The 16895-nt window shown below is 41.7% G+C and overlaps 1 protein-coding gene across 3 annotated transcripts in view; it reads right to left on the minus strand.

Annotated features, from left to right (window-relative positions):
• The window catches only part of IKZF3 (IKAROS family zinc finger 3), a 186655-nt gene that overhangs the window by 95547 nt on the left and 74213 nt on the right, over positions 1-16895 (minus strand). For all 3 annotated transcript variants that reach the window (XM_068264161.1, XM_068264160.1, XM_068264162.1), the window contains exon 2: positions 9786-9839. In XM_068264161.1, coding sequence (XP_068120262.1) covers positions 9786-9839 — 54 coding nt within the window. The remainder of the gene's footprint in view (positions 1-9785; positions 9840-16895) is intronic.

Genomic DNA, 16895 nt, shown 5'->3' on the forward strand with positions numbered 1-16895 from the left:
ACCAAGCACACCATTGTTTTTCTTGTGAAATTCCCAATAAGTTTGATGTGTCACATGACCCTCTTCCTATTGAAAAAACAAAAGGTGGATTCAAAATGGCCGCCATGGTCACCACCCATCTTGAAAAGTTTTCCCCCTCACATATACTAATATGCCACAAACAGGAAGTTAACATCACAAACCCTTCCCATTTTATTAAGGTGTATCCATATAAATTTCCCACCCTGTATTTATTCATTGAAGCTCTCGGGAAACCGCTATATAAAGAGCTTTGCACGTTTTTTTTCAAGCGCTTTGCGATTTCCCTATACCTTCCATTGAGCCAGAGCGCTCAGAAAATGGTACAGGCAGCGCTTTTGGAAGCAGATCGCAATCCAACCGCTCATAACACTCTCATAGGGAATCATTGCACAAGCGCTTTTAAAAATATGCAGACGCTCATAATGTGAACAAGACCTTGGCTGAGGAATAATGGACAACAAATGAAAACTCTAGTGATCCAGCAAATCTGGCCTGGATTATTCAAGTACTTATAAAATCTGGCCTAATGGTCTAATGCAGCTGTAAAATTACATCTGTGGGCAAAACTTTTCCAGATATAATCAGGTTCAGATGCCATATCAATATAATAATGCCCAAAGGTTTTATACCATTTAAACCACACTATGCTGGAATTGTGCTTTGTGAGATTCACTCCTTCAGAGCAATGGTTGAAAACTCCATATTCTCATAAAGGTTTACACATGCTTTGCAATGCTTTTCAGTCTCTCCCCCTCTTATACCCCTGAGCAGTGCTCTCCAGACTCAAAGCATGCTAACTGCATACTAACAGTTTGCCAGTGTCTTATTATGGACACCTCAGCTACCATTTCATATAAAACATAGCAAACTCAAATCTTTGCATCTTGGAGAAAAATCTTTCAGAATTGCTAAAGAAAGAGGAAAATACCTCATGAGGTATTTAACCTATAAAAAATTATTTACCTCGCATAGCTACCAGAATTGAGGCCATTCACCCCGATGATTTTTTGCTAATCCTTTTGGTTCGAATGTAACTATGATATGATTGTAATTTAAGTGCGGTCATCTAGAACATTTAAGAACCTTTGATTATTGAAAATGTTTGTTATTATTCAAAACCTTTAAATAAAAAAAATCTTTGCATCTGGGTCTGTTTAGGCATGCCGTGGCCGGGAAGGCTAGTCAGGCTGAGAACTGAGAACCTGTCAACAAACATTGTACCGCCGTGGGTGGAGGTGTTGGGACAGGGTCCTAGTGGATTAAGACTCTGAATGTAAGTAATGTTTGCTGTTTTACTTGTAGAAATTGCTGCTTAATATACAAAGTGGATATGGCCATTGACGTTCCTTCGCATTACTTTATGGCCTACTTTTCTGAAGTGTGTAATGCTGGGCTTACACGGCTGGATTTTGCCGCTTGATTCTCCTGCTCGATCTATTCCCTGCTTGATCCCGCAGGCGATTCTCTTATCTCCCGCTCGTTTTTTTAACTTTTTGCATTGTCCTCAATGCAGAATCGAGCGGCGGAACGATTGGGCGGGAGATTAGACATGTCGGAAATTATCTATCAAGCCATCTAAATGGTTTAGAATTGAGCCGTGTATTCCCAGCATTAGAGGAGTGGAAGAAGACATAAACTAACACTATTTTTATGAGAAGTCTCATCAACTGGTTCGGATTCAGTGATGTTGATGAGAATCTGTCAGCGCTGCAGGATTATACACATTGTAGATCTAGTGCTTGACCTATTGCGGGATATAGGCTTCAATTCATCAAAGGGTGTTCGATAACAAAATCCCAGTCCTTAAAATACCGCATTCGGTATTTTACACTACACTGTGCTAATTCATCAATATTTTCCCATGTGTGGTAGAGGTTCGTTAAGTTACCGAAGTACTACGGCTTCAATTCATCAAAGACTGTTCGATAACAGCAGAGTGGTGCAGAGCAGCTTGGAATGTCCCTGTGTTGTTACAAGCTGATAACAATAGAAGACATCCAGACATCCCTTTACATGTAAACGTGTGTTATATTTACTGTTACTTATACTGCCTCTGCTGCTCTGAATCTGTCCATCAGTGTTTAACATTTTACTTCTTTGCCACAACGTAGATAAACTTCCTGGAGACATTACAAATGACATGCTTGGTGATTTCACCACTTGCATCTTTGCATATTCAAACAGGGACTCAAAGGGTTACACCACCGTTCTCTCTGCTCACTGCCTGGGGGGTCTGGAAGCTTGTGTGGAGAAGCCTGTGTGACCTATCAGCGGCACTTGCAGGAGAACAGGGGCTGTTTCTATTGGCTGCCTGCTCCTGTTAATCATGAAAACATTCACACAGAAGGCTTTCGAAGCCTGTAACGACAGGGGAGAGCTGGAGATAAACACCGAATGTGCTAGCGAATGTGGGAACCTTGATGAATTAACATTTACTGACATTTGCTGACATGTGTTGAGCACAAGCCGGTAATTTATCTCATTGCTCTGTCATTTCAGCTTCTCATTCGGTAACAGCTTTGATGAATTAACATTTTCTTAAGTGCTCCGTTAACTCAGCAGTTTTCAGCATTACCGAATGCGGTAATGCTTGATGAATTGAAGCCATAGGCTTCAATTCATCAAAGGGTGTTCGATAACAAAACCCCAGTCCTTAAAATACCGCATTCGGTATTTTACACTTCACTGTGCTAATTCATCAATATTTTCCCATGTGTGGTAGAGGTTCGTTAAGTTACCGAACTACTAGGCTTCAATTCATCAAAGGCTGTTCGATAACTGCAGAGTGGTGCAGAGCAGCTTGGAATGTCCGTGTGTTGTTACAAGCTGATAACAATAGAAGGCATCCAGACATCCCTTTGTGATGTAAAGGTGTTATAGTTACTGTTATTTATACTGCCTCTGCTGCTCTGAATCTGTCGATCAGTCTTTCTTAACATTTTATTTATTTGCCACAACGTAGATGAACTTCCTGGAGACATTACAAATGCCATGCTTGGTGATTTCACCACCAGCATCTTTGCATTATCAAACAGGGCCTGAAAGGGTTACACCACCGAAGGGAATCTGGGGATATATTTTGACCCGTTCTCTCTGCTCACTGCTTGGGGGGTCTGAAAGCTTGTGTGGAGAAGCCTGTGTGACCTATCAGCGGCACTTGCAGGAGAACAGGGGCTGTTTCTATTGGCTGCCTGCTCCTGCTAATCATGAAAACATTCACACAGAAGGCTTTCGAAGCCTGTAACGACAGGGGAGAGCTTGAGATAAACACCTAAACACCGAATGTGTTAGCGAATGTGGGAACCTTGATGAATTAACATTTGTTGAGCACATGTCGGTAATTTATCTCATTGCTGTGTCATTTCAGCTTCTCATTCGGTAACAGCTTTGATGAATTAACATTTTCTAAAGTGCTTCGTTAAGTCAGCTGTTTTCAGCATTACCGAATGCGGTAATGCTTGATGAATTGAAGCCATAGTCTTCTAGTGGCAGCTGGACACTGGAGTTACACCCAGTGAATACTCTTGGATACGATTACAGTGTGGTAACATTTGGATGCGCTCTCACATCTACAGGATCCTGTAGAGCAGGGGTCAGGAACCTTTTTGGGTGAGAGCGCCATAAACGCCACATATTTTAAAATGTATTTTCCTGAGAGCCATGCAATATGTTTCAAACTGGGACAGTGTGCATGCACAGCAGAGGGCTGTCCCTGTTGCCATGGTAATGTGTATACAGTTGATCCGCTGGGCAGTGGAAGTGTCAGACACGTGTCAAGACAAGTGTCAGCTTCTCTTGGGTTTCAGCAACATCAGCAATTTCCCGAAAGCCAGACAGGAGAAATACCATCTAACAGCTTGTACAATTAGCTAGCGGACTTGAGGTTGATTCACTTTGTAGGACGAGATGCCCGCACTTTGGCCCAATAAGCTGCCAGTCAAGTGTCAGGCAGCCTATTGGGCCAATCAAAGTGCGGGGATCTCGTCCTACAAAGTCACTGGACCTGACAGGGTCCAGAGTGGGACAATTGGAGCAGCTGTTAGTTGTGAGGGGAGTGTGAGTAAATTAGTAGTGCAAGCTACAGCAGTAGCGTGCCTACTTTGAAAATATTACTTGCGCTGCCACACTAAGCTGCACTGGTTGAGCATTATAGCTTAGTGAATAAACCCATACTGATTTGTATGTGAGCCAGATGTAGCCATCAAAAGAGCCACATCTGGCTGGCTGCCGAGCCATAGGTTCCCTACCCCTGTGTTAGAGCATGTTGGCTCTTCATCCATCCCTCACCCCTCCTCTTTTCCCCCATTTTCCTCAACCCCCTAGTCTTGTATGCAGTAAAATAAAGAACTACTGGTACTCTTTATGGTGGACACTGCTAGACAATTTATTCTGTTATTCACATTCACATAAAGAGGCAAATTATGCTTTAACTCTGTCTTTAGATGGGAAACAGCTTCATCTAATAACACAGCTGTAAGTTGTCCCCGGACCTCCGTCTTGAGCTTTCATTGCTTAACCTGTTGCGAATTGCGGCAGCCCCAGGACCGTTCCACGCCCATTGGCATGAACAGTCTTCTATGGGGCTAGCAGGAGATCGCGCGCACGCTGAGCACGCATCTCCTGTTCGGGGGGCGGAGCTCCGCCCCGCCTTTAGTCTCCAGGCAGCAATCGCTGCTTAGGAGACTGTTAAACAGCCTTTTCGCTGTCTTAATTACTTTGTACGGCGCTGCGATCTTCAGCAGCGCTGTTCTGGGGACAGACGTGTGGCATGGCTGTCCCCCCTGGCCCACAGGAGAGCAATCGCCTTTCATAGCCTGAAGCCTATGAGAGCCGATCGCGTGATTGGCTGGCTGGGGGAGGAGAGGGAGGGGAATGGTGAGAAACAAAAAAAAAAGTTACATTTATTTAAAAATATTTTATATAAATAAAAAATAAAAACAAACAATGTGGGGGCGATCAGATCCCACCAACAGAGAGCTCTGTTGGTGGGGGAAAAAGGAGGGGGGAATCACTTGTGTGCTGTGTTGTGCGGCCCTGCAGCTTGGCCTTAAAGCTGCAGTGGGCCAATTAAGTAAAAATAGCCTGGTCACTAGGGGGGTTAACACCGCAGTCCTCAAGTGGTTAACATAAGAAGAGGATGCAGAAATTCACTCCGGGTATTAAACTTAGCTATTTATCATACTTTCTGTGACTCCCTATCAAGTGGTTCACTTCCCTATGACTGGCCTACTGCTGATGTTTCCCCATTGTTCAAGAAGGAAGAAAAGTATGAACCGGGAAACCATCGTCCTGCCATCTTAACATCAGTTGTGTGTTGGTTTGATGGTATGCTAAGTGACACTATACCAAATATATCTCATTTCAGTTAGACTATGGCCTCAATTCACTAAGCTTTATCAAACACTTTATCAAACGTTTGATAATTTACCTGATGGTTCAAATCTATTTTTGAATTCACTAAGGTGTTATAGATTTATTGAACGTTTTATCGATAAAACGTTCGAAAAAATATATAACACCTTAGTGAATCCAAAATTAGATTTTAACCATCAGGTAAAATTATCGAACGTTCGGTAAAGTGTTTTATAAAGCTTAGTGAATTGAGGCCATAATCTCAGTTCAACGCGAGTTATCAACTATGTAATCTAGTGTGTCATGGAATCCTGATCCATATATTTCTATCTTCACATGGTCACTTTAACCACTTGCCGACCGCGCACTCATAACGCGCATCGGCAAAGTGGTAGCTGCAGGACCAGCGATGCAGATCTGCGTTGCCGGCTGCAGGCTAATTAATCGCTCGCGGCTCGCAGGCTAAATGTAAACACAAGCGGAAATAATCCGCTTTGTTTACATTTGTACAACGCTGCTAACAGTAGCAGCGTTGTACTAGATCAGCGATCCCCGGCCAATCAGCGGCCGGGGATCGCTGTCACATGACAGGCAGGAGCCTGTTAGAGGCTGCACAGGACAGATCCGTTCCTGTGCAGCTTCCGATCAACGGGGAAGGGAGGGAGGAGAGGGAGAGGGGGAATCCTGCGGTGGAGGGGGCTTTGAGGTGCCCCCCGGGCCCCCCCCCCCGCCAGCCACACACAGGCAGGAGCGATCAGACCCCCCCAGCACATCATCCCCCTAGTGAGGAAAAAAGGGGGGCGATCTGGTCACTCTGCCTGGTGTTTGATCTGTGCTGGGGGCTGTAGAGCCCACCCAGCACAGATCAGTGAAAACAGCGCTGGTCCTTAAAGAGAACCTGTACTGAGTAAAATTATTTAAAATAAACACATGAGGTAACTTCAAATGAACATTACATAGTTACCTTGCCATCAGTTCCTCTCAAAAGCTCACCATTTTCTTCATACAGTGATCCCTTCCAGTTCTGACAACATTTTGTCAGAACTGAAATATATCAGTTGCTGCCAGTTATATATCAGTTGCTGTCAGTTACAGCTGAGAGGAGAACTGATGTGTCCATGTTTCCCTATGGCTCAAGTGGGCGATGTTACAGTTTAACAGTGTGCTGCTCAGGAAGCTGTTATATAGTAATAGCCATTTTCAAAATGGAGGACGGAGAATTCTATTGATCACAGTGGACAAACAGGACGCAGGAGAGGAAAAATAGATTGAGGAGTAGACTACACAGGAGGTAAGTATGACCTGTGTATGTTTATTTTGACTTTTAATTTTCAGTATAGGTTTTCTTTAAGGCTTCCAACAAAATTGTCTTTAATTTTACAAGAATAGGTCTTTGCCTTGTTAATGTTTGTGATAAAAATTTGACCTCTTGACGGAATCAAGTTCATAACTCTTAATGTTCCACACATCTGTGACACATCAAAACATTTTAATGACTTTTTTGAACTACATGCTGCCTCAACTACCCACTACAAACCACTTCTAAGGGTTATAAAACTTTACTGGGACGTTATGAGGACTGAATGCACTTGAAAGCAGCAGAACTCAAACTAAAAAATAAAATCTGGATTAAAGCAAAAAGGACACATAACCTCCATCCCCACTCAAACTTCTGGTAGTGCTTTCAGTTAAAAACCTGCAGCAAATGCCTTTTGTACAGCTTCTTTTAGGTGCTCTTCTTGTAGGTTCTGGACTCCCACCAAAGATTTAACACTTTGGCAGTATAAGACGCACCTCCACTCACAAACACTTAGGAGAGATCTCTCACCAGCATTGCATTCATCTTAAGCCAGGGGTAGAGGATCTGTAACATGTCACATGACTACTATTATAGAGAAGTAAAACATGTATTTGCAGTTAAATGTTGATGAGCCACTTAAAAATATAATCACAATTAGAAGAAAATAAGTGCGAGTCTGATTTATCTCTTTAATGCCTGGCAGATCTCCTGTTTTCCTTCAGCCACTATACCCCAATCTAGTGCCGTAGCTCTGAGCTCGGCCCACGGTCTTCACCTATAGACAATCCCCCGCTTGAACAGGACAATGAATATGTCTCCTGACTTCGGTTGCCCCAGGGTCTTAACATGCAAGGTGTAGCGGCTGAGGCCAGGAAACCCAGAGTACCACCAGAGCAAGCAAGACTATGTAGCTGGGTGATGTTAGGTAATAGAGTGGAATGCTCTTGTGGAGGAGATTATACAGATCACACCAGTAGCTATGAACAATGGAGCAAGATTGTTCAAAGCGACCACAGCTCTGAGCTTCCGATAACTGCTACAGTAAACAAGACACAATGGTTGCTCAGTGCGACCGCAGCACTGAGCATCTGATGTCCAGTGTCCACCACACTGAGTAACAAGGACTGACAACAGACAGACAGATGGAATGCTTTCCAATCTAATCACTACCACAGCGATAGCAAACATCCACACTGGCACGGACAAGACAAACAAGTAGGAGCGTAAATAATAGCAACCACTGCTATAGTCACGTCCACAGAAACAGGACCAGCAGGAACAGACAGACAGAAGGATTGTTTGCCAATCTAATAGCTGCCCCAGCAATGGCAAACATTCACACAGGTTCAGACAAGTCACACGGGAAGGAATGTAACTAATAGCAACCGCAGCTATAGTTACATCCACAGGAACAGAACTAGCAGGAATACTACCAGTCACCAACGTGGTGAAGGCAGTCTCCAAGCTATCAGGATAGGTAAGACCTCATTGTACCCCTGCGGATGCAGTGAACGTCCAAGCAGGCAAGGCAAGGTAATGCAATACAATTCAAAACACAAGGAACCCAGCAGTCCACTAAGGCAAAGCTGAACGCCATGCCGGTCAAGGTGTGAAAGGAGGAGCAGGCTTTTCTATGGACATCAGCCAATGAGAGCAGACATGCAAATTCCCACACAGCTGAATGGTAATCACTCAATCCTGTGTTAGGCTGATTGAAGGCTGCAAGCTGCCTGTGAATGGAAAGGACTCTCATTACAAATGCATGCCAAATTATGCAACAACATGCATGTAGGAAATCCAGAGCTGTCTGGCTGCAGTTCAACTGCAGCCAGCCGTAGGTGAATTCATGACAACATCCTGAGCTGCCCTGAACTGCAGAGTGATTGCAGATGGCAATGAGACATACTGCAAATGCAATCAAAACCAAGCAACCAAATGCAAGCAGAGAAATCAAAACTGCAACAGCTCCACTGCAGCCGACAGGAGGGATCCTTACAATCACATTGCGGCTATGTTCCCACTGATGTATATTTCAAATGCTATGGAAATGCCACAAACCATTTCTTAGCATTTGGATGAGCACTTTCCAAGCATTTGCTCAACGCTTAAAGAGAAACTCCGACCCAAAATTTAACTTTATCCCAATCAGTAGCTGATAACCCCCTTTACATGAGAAATCTATTCCTTTTCACAAACAGACCATCGGGGGGCGCTGTATGACTGATATTGTGGTGAAACCCCTCCCACAAGAAACTCTTGAGTACGTACTCCTGGCAGTTTCCTGTCTGTGAACCTTGCTGCATTGTGGGAAATAGCTGTTTACAGCTGTTTCCAACTGCCAAAAACCATGCAGCAGCTACATCACCTGCCAACAGTAAAAATGTTCACTGGAGTTCCTCTTTAACTCAAAATCATGTATTGATTTAAAAAAAACAACCATTTTTTTTAACAGTGAACAATTGTAAAACACTTATGTATATACATTTATTTTTATAGCTTCCCACTGTTAGTTTATTTAAAGCCTTGTGTTATTTTTGTTTTATTTTAACGCATTGCTAGGGAAATGGCGGTGCAAATGTTTTACAGCCACCTGCTCAAAATAGCTGTGTACACCAGGCATTCTCTGGCTTTTACAATGGTACAAACATGGTGTCGGAGGACGTACTTATATTAAACGGGACCTGAACTCAGAACTTCCGCTCTTCTCTAAAAGATACACAACAGCATAATAAACCTTTACAGAAAAACATTTATTTGTTACAGCTGACTCAAATCCTACAATTAATCTGCTCGTTCCTTCTTCATGGAAGCAGACAAATTAACATCCAGTGCTTTCAATTGAGCTTATCTGCTATCTCTGCCACGGCAGTCATGTGACATGGGGAGAGATCAAATTAGAACTTGCGATTAGACACTAATGAGGGTGAAATAGACAGGCTAAACTCTCTAAATATATACAGGGTGCATTTCTGTTATGTTTTCCTTCTGTCCTGTGCAAGAGTTCAGGTCCACTTTAACTAGCAAATAGCCAAAATATGCAGAAAGCCACAACTGATGTATTTTTACATAATGTCTCTTGATTTAACTAGGAAGATCACTAAAGCTGCTTTACCTGCAGGCTGATTCTGGTCCTGGCTGTTGATAGAGTCCATACTAGTATCCACATCTATAAAACCAAAGGAAACATTAGCATTGAAAAGTACACACATAGGCCACATAGGCCCTTACAGACTTACAGAAATAAATACATTACAAATTGTTCACTTTTCTTTAAAGGGAAGGTCCAAGCAAAAAAAAAAAATGAGTTTCACTTACCTGGGGCTTCTACCAGCCCCAAGTAGCCATCCTGTGCCCTCATAGTCACTCACTGCTGCTCCAGTCCCCCGCTGGCAGCTTTCTGACCTCGGAGGTCAGGGCCGCATTGCGTACATTTTTACGCATTCCCGCTAGTGCAGGAACATTAACATATACATTTTTACGCGTTAGTGGTGCAACGCATACATTTTTGTTCCTGCACTAGCTGGAATGCGTAAAAATGTATGCAATGCGGCCCTGACCTCCGAGGTCAGAAAGCTGCCAGCGGGGGACTGGAGCAGCAGTGAGTGACTACGAGGGCACAGGATGGCTACATGGGGCTGGTAGAAGCCCCAGGTAAGTGAAACTCATTTTTTTTTTTTTGCTTGGACCTTCCCTTTAATTTCCTTTGATCATTCTGTTGTATTTAAACATACAGTACATATCCACTGAGGGTGTCTATGTATTGATTCTTTATTTAAAATGTAGGCAACATGTATAACAAATATTAGCTACTATAGAAAGAATGTTGAAAGATGAGGTGAAACATGATGCAGTTATAACCTCTAATAAATTAATAAATACGTGAGAGGCTTGCCCTCCTTTTATAATAATTTTCCTGGTTTCAGCATCTGAAATACTTGTAGCCCCCCCTCCCAGTGATGCTTATGGAATTCTCCTCTCAGAGCATTCTGGGAAACCAGATATAGTTTCTTCTAGCTTCAGAACTAGTAAGCAAACATTCCGCTGCATAGCCACCTGTGATGCATTTCAAGATGTAAATCGGAGTGAGGAGAGAGTTTGCAATGGGCAAACACTGACTAAATGATTTATAAATGGATATTGCAAGAAAATACACAGTTTTATTCATTGTTGTTTTCATTGCAAGAAACAGAATTTCGCTACGCAATTGCCATGAACACAGATCAGTGCTCCAAAAGTATTTTTGAAAATCAAGATTATTAAAAATGACAGCCAGTTTACAATTTCCAAAACTAACAATAAACACAAGTTGCACTATTTGCAAATGAAGTACATATTGCCCAGAGAACTCCTTTCTTGCTACATGAGTAAGAGTGGGTCCACACTAGACCCAGTTGCAGGACGGACACTGCAGTCCGGATCAGGGGAAGTACCCACCGTACTGCAAACTGATGAAAGTGCATCAGTTTTGCATCAGTTTCCGTTCAGGTTTTTCCCTGACAGAAAACGTCTCCATCATTAGGAAGGAGTGGGAGGATTTTTTTGGGCCAATCATAAAGCTCAGGTTATCCGTTTTAACATCCGTTTTTTGCCTGTGGAGCTGGAGATGCGTTTTCTCATTGCTTTCACTACCCCTGCGTGTATCCGTGGTCCTGATCCGTTGCGTGAAAATGCAGCAGATCCGGACCTTCCGTTCAGGTTTTGAAAACGGATCCCCGCAAACGCAGACGGATCCGTTTTTTACTTGGGTGAGGCTGGCTGCTATTTTGAACATTAGTATCCGGGACTCTGTTTTTCATCAGGTTTGAAAAACGCAGCCACGGATACGTTTCCGGACCTAGTGTGGACCAGCTCAAACTGGACAACAAAAGTGCCATTGAGCTTGTTTTCAAAGCTTGTACCAAATGTTGACAATTCTGTCCTGCAGTGGCTGGATAGTGTGATGGTCAAAGGTCCTGCCTCTGACACCGGAGACCAGGATTCGAATTTCGGTCCTTTCTGTTCAGTAATACAGCAACTATTCAAGGAGACCTTGGGCAAGACCCATTAAAGCGGAATGAAACCCAGTAATTCATCTTTGCTCTAATAGATTATTTACAGCATATTATATGCAACCAGCATTTTTTTTTTTTTACTAGAACAGCATTCAAAGGATTACACACAGGAAGTTCCCTGCCAGCAAAGCTGGACACATCCGAAGTTGTAGATAATGTTATCTTATATTTAATTGTATCAAGTGAGGAATGTAAATAAACACTCCTCTGACACTGCCGGGTCTCCTGAACAAAGTCAGGCAATTTCGAAAGCTTTTCTGCTTGTTATAACATGAATAAAGCAGTTATAAATGAAATGCAAAGTCAGCTTTCAGAGCAAAAAAAGTATACTTTGGGAACGTATAATTTCTAAATGAATACTAATACTTATGCACAAAAGCAACTATGATAACCGTATGGCATATAAAAAGTAGGAAAACATGTTTTTATTGAATATTATGTCAGGGTTTTATACCACTTTAACACTGCTACTGCCTGTAGAGCGCGCCCTAGTGGCTGCACCTCTGGTACTTTGAATCTGCCAGGAAAAAAGTTTGATATAAATGTGTCTGCCACCTCCTGTTACAAACCCTGCCGAACAATTTTGCCTTGCCGGAAGGCATTTGAAAATGCTTAGCTGTACACCAGCAAAAAGTTACATCCATAAGGCACTTTAGGTCAAGGAGTGAAAAAGTACTGTAAATTATTCCTTTGCTGCCCTGAAAAACCAGACTCACATCTTTTCTGAAGAAGGCTTCTACTTCCATACTCCATCAATGGATTGGCCTGGAGGTTCTGAAAGGTTCTCAAAGCCTGTGAGTATGCCTGCAGTCATCTGTTTACAGGCCTTTTTATTCCCCAGTTATTGCTATGGGATTTCATGCATCGAGTAAAGTCTGCTGTGATCGCTAGCAAATTGCTGCTTTTTAAAGTGGTATGAAACTCCGCATTTCCTCTTTGTTCTAAAAAATTATTTACAGCATAAAATCTACCACAAAAAAAATGTAGTAGAACAGCATTCAAACAGTTAAACACAGCATTTTGTGCTTCAGTGGAAAGCTTCTTGCTTAAGTGGGCAGTTTCTGGCTGCATCCTAAGAGATAACATTATCTTGTGTTTACATTCCTTTGTCAGATACAATTAGTATACAGCCAGCAGTGTGCCAAAACTGAACTATCCTCAGCTAAGAAGCAGAAAGAGCTGATCACGAGATAGATTTTATTATACAAATACAGCAGCTATGCCATAAAATGCAATGGCAGCTTTCAGAGCAGATTAACTGTACTTTGGGAATTTGTAATTTGTAGACAGACAATATTACTTGCGCAATAAAAAAGCAAATATAGTAACTATGGGTAATAAAAAGTAGGAAAACACATTTTTATTGACTGTGATGTTACGCCAGAGGTTTATCCCACTTTAACCATGGATTTTGTCATGTAGGTTTTTTTTTTTCCTGAAACATCACTGCAACCTAAAATAAATACCATACCAGTATCTTAAAGCGGAATATAACCCTGCATTTCAACTTTGCTCTAAAACATTATTTACAGTATATTATATGCAACCAGCATTTTTTTTTTTTACTAGACCAGCATTGGAAGGGTTACACAGGGCTTTAAAGTTCCTGGAGATTTCTGCAGACGCATCCGAAGCTGACATAGATACATTTTGTTTACATAAATGTATCTAAGTGTTGAATGTGACTCACTGTCTCTGACTGAGAAGGAGCTGGAGGACAGCCAAAGAGTGTGTAACATTTCTCAATAGATACATTTAACTAAATAGAATGTAACAATCTGAACTTCTGCATATCTCTCCACGGAACTTTAAACCTCTGTGTTTAACCCTTCCAATGCTAGTCTAGTAAAAAAAAAAATGCTTTTTGCATATAATATGCTGTAAATAATGTTTTAGAGCAAAGTTGAAATGCAGGGTTATATTCCGCTTTAAGAGTTTAATTACAGTATTTAGAGATAACACAGTACATCTCCCACAAATAGCACTAATATCCCAACGTTGATGGGGCGCCGTACACATGCTATAATCTTGGCAGAGACGGCTCCGACAGACCATCTCAGCTGAGAGCCACCTAGCATGACTATGAGGCTTAAAGGGATTCTGAAGTGAAAATAAACTTCTAAATTATAAATTGTCTGTGTAGTACAGCTAAGAAATAGAACAGTAGTAGCAAAGGAAAGAGTATCATATTGTTTCCAGTACAGGAAGAGTTAAACTTCAGTCGATATCTATGCAAAAGAGCTTCTCTGAGCTCTCCAACCAAGCTTGGTCGGCTACAGTGCTGTAGCACTTATCTCAACCAGTCTTTTACTGTTTATTGTGTAAGGTTTTACTGCAGGAGGGTTTAAAGGGTCATTAGCTCTGCTCTGTTTCATAGTTTAACCATTTCAGCCCGCAGGGATTTTTCACCTTATGCAACAAAGCAATTTTCACCTCCCATTCATTCGCCAATAACTTTATCACTACCTATCACAATGAATTGATCTATATTTTGTTTTTTTTCCACCACCAATGAGGCTTTCGTTGGGTGGTACATTTTGCTAAGAATTATTTTTTTCTAAATGCATTTTCACAGGAATATTAAGAAAAATATGGAAAAAAAATATTTCTCAGTTTTCTGCCATTATATCTTTAAAATAATACACGCTACCATTTAAAACCTATGTATTTTATTTGCCCGTTTGTCTCAGTTATGATACCATTTAAATTTTGTCCCTATCACAATGTACGGAGCCAATATTTTATTTGGACATAAAGGTGCATTTTTTTCAGTTTTGCGTCCATCACTACTTAAAAGCTTATAATTTAAAAAATGTTTGTAATATACCCTCTTCACATGCATATTTAAAAAGTTCAGACCCTCAGGTAACCATTTGTTTGTTTTTTTTCAATTGTATTTTTTTTCCATTAACCATTTTATTGGGTAATTTTTGGTGTGGGAGCTAAACAGTTAATTTGAAATGTAATAATGTGGGTTTATTTTATTACAAAATGTATGTAGATGTAGTTTTACTATTTGGCCACAAGATAGCCACAGTGAGATCTGTTTTTTGCTTTTTTTTTGTCCTGGACTGGAAACTTTTTTTTTTTTAATGTCAGAAAGACCGCGGCCTGATGAGAAGCCGTCGGGTTTTTCTGCTGGGGACTTAGATCAATGAACGGGAAGCATGTTCCCATTTATTGCTCTCCGGGCTACGCAGCCGAAGCATGCAGCAGCCGCCTGGACGCAAGGGTCATGTTCAGGCGGCATAAATGGTTAAAATACAGAGTTTGGTTTGTAAACTGCAAGTATTAGAGAATGATACAATGTTCTAAAAAAATAAAAGCTGAATAACTGAAGAAAAAATTAGACTCTTCTTTGCTACTTATGTTCTATCCGTACTGCACATACAATTCATTATATCTTACTTTTTTTTTCGCTTCAGTGTTGCGTTAAGAGTGTAGCAGACAACTTGTAATAATATTTGACAAGAATGCATATTATGCACAAGTCTATTTACATAATTTATTTAAAAAAAAAAAACTTTCTTCAAATGCATCAAAAAATCCAGCATTGCATGTTAATCCGGTCATAGCAGCAATAGATGTGAGAAAGGTTGATACGGGTTTCATGGCACACCAAGCCACTACATTTGAAACAGGGATGATCAATGAGATACAAATATTTCCGAGTTCATGCAGGATTATGCAAATTTATGCAGATTGAAAATGCACCAATCAAGTCCCACACAGGTTTTAATTGATTGGTTGATTTCCAAGCTGCAAATTATTATACAATACCAAACACAGAGCAGTGACAACAGATGCACGAATCACTCAATCACTAAAAACAATGGCTGAGGGACCAAAGTGAATGCAGTAATCACCAGACTCCGAGTGGATCACAGAAAACAGATTTCAACATCAATATATGATCTAAAGAACACACCAGTTGGATACCATCAAGCAATGATAACTGCTTCCCACTCCATCTACAGTGGGTTGCAAAAGTATTCGGCTCCCTTGAAGTTTTCCACATTTTGTCACATTACTGCCACAAACCTGCATCAATGTTATTGGAATTCCACATGAGAGACCAATACAAAGTGGTGTACACGTGAGAAGTGGAACGAAAGTCATACATGATTCCAAACATTTTTTACAAATTAATAACTGCAAAGTGGGGTGTGCGTAATTATTCGGCCCCCTGAGTCAATACTTTGTAGAACCACCTTTTGCTGCAATTACAGCTGCCAGTCTTTTAGGGTATGTCTCTACCAGCTTTGCACATCTAGAGACTGAAATCCTTGCCCATTCTTCTTTGCAAAACAGCTCCAGCTCAGTCAGATTAGATGGACAGTGTTTTTGAACAGCAGTTTTCAGATCTTGCCACAGATTCTCGATTGGATTTAGATCTGGACTTTGACTGGGCCATTCTAACACATAGATATGTTTTGTTTTAAACCATTCCATTGTTGCCCTGGCTTTATGTTTAGGGTCATTGTCCTGCTGGAAGGTGAACCTCCGCCCCAGTCTCAAGTCTTTTGCTGTCTCCAAGAGGTTTTCTTCCAAGTTTGCCCTGTATTTGGCTCCATCCATCTTCCCATCAACTCTGACCAGCTTCCCTGTCCCTGCTGAAGAGATGCACCCCCCGAGCATGATGCTGCCACCACCATATTTGACAGTGGGGATGGTGTGTTCAGAGTGATGTGCAGTGTTAGTTTTCAGCCACACATAGCGTTTTGCATTTTGGCCAAAAAGTTCCATTTTGGTCTCATCTGACCAAAGCACCTTCTTCCACATGGTTGCTGTGTCCCCCACATGGCTTGTGGCAAACTACAAACGGGACTTCTTATGCTTTCTGTTAACAAAGCCTTTCTTCTTGCCACTCTTCCATAAAGGCCAACTTTGTACAGTGCATGACTAATAGTTGTCCTATGGACAGAGTCTCCCACCTGAGCTGTAGATCTCTGCAGCTTGTCCAGAGTCACCATGGGCCTCTTGACTGCATTTCTGATCAGCGCTCTCCTTGTTCGGCCTGTGAGTTTAAGTGGATGGCCTTCTCTTGGTAGGTTTACAGTTGTGCCATACTCCTTCCATTTCTGAATGATCGCTTGAACAGTGCTCCGTGGATTGTTCAAGGCTTTGGAAATCTTTTTGTAGCCTAAGCCTGCTTTAAATTTCTCAATAAC

Source organism: Hyperolius riggenbachi, chromosome 12, assembly GCF_040937935.1.
Source record: "Hyperolius riggenbachi isolate aHypRig1 chromosome 12, aHypRig1.pri, whole genome shotgun sequence".
Lineage (NCBI taxonomy): Eukaryota > Metazoa > Chordata > Amphibia > Anura > Hyperoliidae > Hyperolius > Hyperolius riggenbachi.